Raw genomic sequence first — 6,185 nt, forward strand, 5'->3', positions numbered from 1 at the left:
ATGTTTTTTTAACCAGTGCTTTGGAGATTATTGTATAGTATCAAATGCATTGAAATGTGACAAACACATAAATGCAGCAAGTAGTTTATATGATATAACCCTACATTACTAGGCCATTGGATGCACTAATAATAATTTCCTGGACCAAGTCGGCAATTTGCAAACCGCCATGTCAGGTCACCCAAGACAACGGAGGGAACTCAAAAGCTGAGGATCTTCCTGCTAACTGTGTTGGTTCCCTCTGAATTTAACAGAGCTCCTCCTAAGAAAGAAGGCCATGAGAGGGGCACTTTCTGGAAGAGTTTTAGGTGAAAGCCTGGATAGAGATAAGGCTGCTGCCACTAATGTTATAACACTGCTTATGAGCACAATTTTTATATTGCCATTAAATATATTTCTTTGGGCTGGTACCCAACTAGTTGTGGTAAATTACCGCGGCTAGTTACATCGCCTGGGACTATCCAATTATCCCCAATGCTGGCAATTATCGGGGATTTTGTTTTGCCTGCCTCAGGCAGGCATAATGAAATCCCTGATAAGCCATTTTTCTCCCGATCGTGGCAGTGAAAATACATAGCTCGCAACTTTTTGCGGATCCTATGTGTTGTCGTGAGAAAAACAGAAATTTTTCGGACGTAAAAAAACAGGGTTTAATTGGATACCACGAAAAAAAATCAGTGAAAAAGGACCCGAAAATCAGCACACACAAAAATTTTTTTGCTTCCGAAAATTTTTCGCTGATAACACTGTACAACAAATTAATATTTTGAATTTGTTTCCTTTCTAAAAATAGTCATACATTAGTAATTTGAGGTAAAGAAAAACTAAAATGATTTCAGTATGTTTTTACTACAGCTCTATTTTTTGACTTACACTACTTGCACTATACTGTATGTACATTAGTAATATAGTCATAGTGAAAAGCTATTTTAAAATAATCTGATATTTTCTTAATAGAAAATAAATAACAGTTGTTTTAATTCAATCAATCACAAATAAGTACACAAAACGAAACAAACATACAGCATATGAAAGTACTATCTAATATAATGGCCTATTCATGGGGGTGCTTTCTCTTTGCTTGTCGCTTGTACTCCTCTTCTGGGGCATCTCTTGTCACTGTCCAACAGTAGTGATTCACCTACCCTGATATCTTTCTTCCATTGCTGAAATGTCTTGGTGGAATCGCTCACTATGCTTGTCACTCAGTGCACCACAGTTATCTTGTGTGGGTAATCCCGTGAATCGCATATATTTGAATAGGGGAGGGGACAAATAACTGATTAATTTAATTGGGTCATTAGGCCCCGCCCCCTCTGCGTGGAACGCAGATTGCTGGTAAGATTCTCTCCATTCTGCCCACTTCACTAGGCATACCCCTACATCATCATAAATGGGCTATATCTCGGAACTCAGAGCTAACTGAGAGTTTTAAATGTCATATTCATTCCTTGCATGCTGAAATCAATTAGAAGTAACTATATTCACATCGGAAACATTTTCATTGTTGTGCAGTGTAATTGGATACCGGCCCTAGGGGTCTATTTACTAAGCAGTGTTAGGAGACAGAGTGAAAAGTGATAAGGTGCCAGCCAATCAGCTCCCAACTGTCATTTTTCAAACACAGCCTGTGAGATGGCATTTAGAAGCTGACTAGTTGGCACCTGATCACTTTCTTATCACTTTTCACTCTGTCTCCTAAAACTGCTTAGTAAATAGACCCCTTAGTCTTTGTTTAACTTTAAAGAACCGTACAATTAACTTGTTTGTTATATTCATGCAACCAAATAAATTTTATTTCTTTTATTACTATGACTATTATAAGTACTGTCATTGACATCTAAAAGAACCTGGTGCATTTATTGCACCAGTGATTAGTGTAGCACCTCAGATGCCAACACTAGAATGGGATTTCATTGTCTGGCGACTTCCTGTGTGGACTAGGGTTCATTACAGGCTACGTGAAATTCACTTTCTAATGTGATGCTTGCATGGATTTTAAAATACTGATTTTTTTTTTCCACTAAATATTTTGCTTTCTCTACATTTAAAGTATCATGCTTTGATAGGGATAGATTGGAAGATAGTGTCCCTGGAAAGTTTTATTTTAAATTGGCTTTATGGACTTGGGACCAAATGAATTGCAGGCAGGGCCAACACAAAAGTGAGGGATTGGCATTTTTTCAGCTGGGCAGGGGCCACATAACAAAGTTTAGTAAATTGCAGCGGGCTAAACAAAAAATATTTTGCCCATCCCTGAGTTAAAAATGTGCAGGTATTTCTATGCTCCCGGTAGCTGTATATGTAAAAAGCCTGAAAGACAAGAATAAGGTGTTGAAGAAATTCTTGGGAGATTCTTGAGAGAGTTCTCGGATGTAGTTCCACAAAAGCTAGGAAAGGACAGGTTGCCTGTGATAAATGGGAAAGTCTGTTCCAAAGTCCTACAGTAGCTCAGATCATTGTTGCATCATCTTGTGTTTCTACATCTAAAATGTAACTAGTTGCAAGGTAGATTAGTGTAGTAAGTAGTGTGCTGGATACAGCTTGCTAACAATTCTATCATGCATCCCCCTAGCCCAAATAACACTGTTACCCCGCTTCCCATTTACACAGTCAGAAGCCTTCTCCAGGATCTTCCAACTGAATATGCCCAGTCTCTTCTCCGCTCTCACAGCTGCTTCTCGATCATCAATAAACAGGAGTTAGTACCTGGGTTTTCATTTCTTGAGCTCATCCCAGCCATAGACATATTTTGTCCACTCCAGCTACAGTAGTGTAGAATAGCGTTTTTACAAATCGTTTTCTATACATATCTTTACTGTTCCCCATAAATGTTACTTATCATTTTATAAACTTAGTACAAAAATGTAAACATACTTGGTCAGTGCACACTTTGTGTGTATGATAACAAAGAAAATACAATATTGTGAGGTTTATAAGTGTTTTGACAGTTCAAAACTTTTTATTAAGTGCATAGCCTGCAACAAAATGGGACTTTTCAAGACAACTGCACTAGCACTTTGTTGCAAATGCATTTGTTGATACTACAGCCTGGCATCATTTGTGCATAGATTCTACAAGATTGAGTAAACGTTCCTGAGGAATATATGTGCATTCCCTTTGTAAAGGGAAAAAAGTGTCCTGGTTTGAGTACTCTTGGGTCCTTACACTCAATGGAATTTAGGTCATAACATTGACTTGCCTACTTCGGTACTTTTGATTTGTAAAAGTAGTCCTTAATCGTTTTGGAACAGTGTTTAGGGTCATTGTCCTGATGGAAGACATTTTTAGGATAAAAGCGTGCAGGGCACGCCCTCTAGAATGACTAAAAGGGGGGCCATGTTGCAAGACCACACTCGTTCATGAAGTTAGAATTAACACTATAACAATGTATTTGGAAACTCAGAATTGCCTGAAGCTCTGTATCTTCTAAATTGATTCAAGTACTTAACGCTTTGTATAGTTGTAAAATATGCAAAAAATAGAGCACGCATTCAAATCATAACCAGAGTGTTATCTAAACCTAGTATGTCATTATTTTTCTCAAGTTGTCAAAGATCTTCTAGATACGGTAGGTTACCTATTAACAGGGAAATTGAATATTTTCTATTGCAATTTGTAACTCGGTAATTGCTACTTACTGTCCAAAGTCCCAATGCATTATCCTTTTCCTGTAACCTCTCCCATTTCAGAGATTATTACTACTTCATATTTACTTGAGATTTTTCTTTGGTCTTTTAGGCAGATATAGTTTACAGTTACAATATTCATAATTAGAAAAGGATGGGAATTATAGTTTTGAAGTGTGTATATTAGAGATATACAACCGAACTTTGGGGTGCCCAGTTGAACCAAGTCCTGGTTTCGATCACTTTGAGGTTCTGAGTAGAATCGAGTCCTGATTTGGGTCTTCCCTCCAAGTTCAGAACTTGGATGTAAAAACTAGTTCTGGTGTGTTTTGGATTGTATTTAAGTCGTTATTTCAGGTGCTGTGAAGTGGTCAAAAATGACTGGAAATTACTGGAAATTAATGTTGTTGATGTTAATATTACTAGAGGAATAAAAACAGGACAAGTTTTTATAAATTTTAAAAAAAATCCAAAACACTAGAGGGTGGTTTAACCAAAATACGACAATGGGTTAAAACCAAAACACGGGGGTCTGTCTGCGTACATATATAGGTTATATTGATAGCAAATTTTAATACCTAAAATATGCAGTACATTAAAAAGTTACCCATCTATTCTACACTCATTACACTGTTTAGCAGTGCTTCACATAGTAATTTATGAGAAAACAGCTAATTGATTGTGTATGTGTGCATCTTTATTACTGTACCACCAAACAGCAGCATTTATTTACTTTATAAAAAAAAATATAGACCTTGTACAGTATCTATGTAGTTCTACATATATACAGGTTTGCAACATTTGCTGGATCCATAGTAAAATATTAGGGACGAGAAGCTCATTGATGCTGATCTATCCTTTAGAGGCCCCTCACCCTGCTATTATGTTGATAAATGGTTTTGAGATTTTATAGGTCTGGATTACTCCTAGGTTAAGACATTTCTTGACTAAGGGCCTGATTCAGCAGAGGACAGAATTGCAAAGCTGCACCTCCTTGCTGCATCTGTGAACCCAGCGCTGCGACCGGGGTCGCAGGCTGGTGTCACCATCTCGACCATTGGTCTGGCCTTGCCACTCCCTGAAAAACGGAGGCGACACGCCCCCTCTTCCGGGAACGCAGGCCGTCCCCACACTCTCACCTCCCCCAAACACCTCTGCCTGTCAATCAGGAAGAGGCATATGGTGGCCTGCGTGCGATTTTGCAAGACCCGTTCTGCACTGCTGAATCAAGTCCTAAGTGCTACATAATTCTTGGGAAACCAGACGGCTAATTTATGGCCTTTATAAGTTTCAGTAGAGTTGTATTATTCTATATACCAGTGGTTCCCAAACTGGGTGCATGGGCTGGTGGTCCAAGACCAAATCAAATTATTTATGGTCAATGTGATAGGCAAAACTAGTACTGGTGGCTGCAAATCATAAAATATGTGGCCAAACGGAAGAGCAACCCTGTCCACCACCACATAACTGACCCTAAGGTTGACTGGTAAACACAATTTACTTAACTTTTGCTGAATCTCTCAATAAGAAACGTTCGGCCTAGGGGTGCAATGAAAAAAAATGCAGATACTCTGGGCGCTATCAGAAAGTTTGGGAACAACTGCTACTGTATATATAATGTCAACTTAGGCTATATGAAAGTCCTCTGTCTTATGCACTCAAATATTAACATTTTGTTATGCAAACACTGTCACAGATGTCTATGTTCTAAGCTACTGTAGCAGCATAAAGTGGGAACACTGTACTTTTTAATCTGTAAATAACTGTGTGGTTATCTCTGCAGGTTCGTTAATGTACCTCAATGAAGCGACCCTTCTTCACAACCTCAAAGTTCGATACAGTAAAGATAAAATCTATGTAAGTTTCTGGCTAGTGTGTGTATGTATGTATGTATGTATGCAATGGTGTACCTATATTGGGTGGTGGGTCCAGGGGAGCCCACACCTGCACCCAAATATAGTTATACTTACCTCTCCACAGTGTCCAGAGTGCTGCCCTGCGCACAAAGCCAGAATCTAATGTGCTGCCAGAGAGGAGGGGGCCCGCACTGAGTCTGCACATGGGCCCTCTCCCCTCTTAAAACACCCCTGTATGTATGTATGCATGTGTGTTTGTATATATATATACAGTCAGGTCCATAAATATTGGGACATTGACAGAATTTTCATATTTTGTCCTCTATTCACCACCACAATGGCTTTGAAATTAAACAAACAAGATGTGATTTAACTGCAGACTTTCAGATTTAATTTGAGGGTAATTACATCCAAATCAGCTGAAAGGTGTAGGAATTACAACGGTTTCTATATGTGCCTCCCACTTTTTAAGGGGCCAAAAGTAATGGGACAAACTAAACAATCCTAAATCTAACTTTCACTTTTTAATACTTTGTTGCAAATCCTTTGCAGACAATTACAGCCTGAAGTCTGGAACGCATAGACATCACCAGACACTGGGTTTCATCCCTGGTGATGCTCTGCCAGGCCTCTACTGCAAATGTCTTCAGTTCCTGCTTGTTCTTGGGGCATTTTCCCTTCAGTTTTGTCTTCATCAAGT

General features: G+C 38.8%; 1 protein-coding gene across 4 annotated transcripts in view; it reads left to right on the top strand.

Moving 5' to 3' along the window:
• MYO6 (myosin VI) overlaps positions 1 to 6,185 on the top strand; it is a 305,891-nt gene that overhangs the window by 112,930 nt on the left and 186,776 nt on the right. For all 4 annotated transcript variants that reach the window (XM_088471590.1, XM_088471596.1, XM_088471603.1 and 1 more), the window contains exon 4: positions 5,413 to 5,486. In XM_088471590.1, the coding sequence (XP_088327716.1) occupies positions 5,413 to 5,486 (74 nt within the window). The remainder of the gene's footprint in view (positions 1 to 5,412; positions 5,487 to 6,185) is intronic.

Source organism: Taudactylus pleione, unplaced genomic scaffold (genome assembly GCF_031769625.1).
Source record: "Taudactylus pleione unplaced genomic scaffold, aTauple2 ptg000015l, whole genome shotgun sequence".
NCBI classification, from domain to species: Eukaryota; Metazoa; Chordata; class Amphibia; order Anura; family Myobatrachidae; genus Taudactylus; species Taudactylus pleione.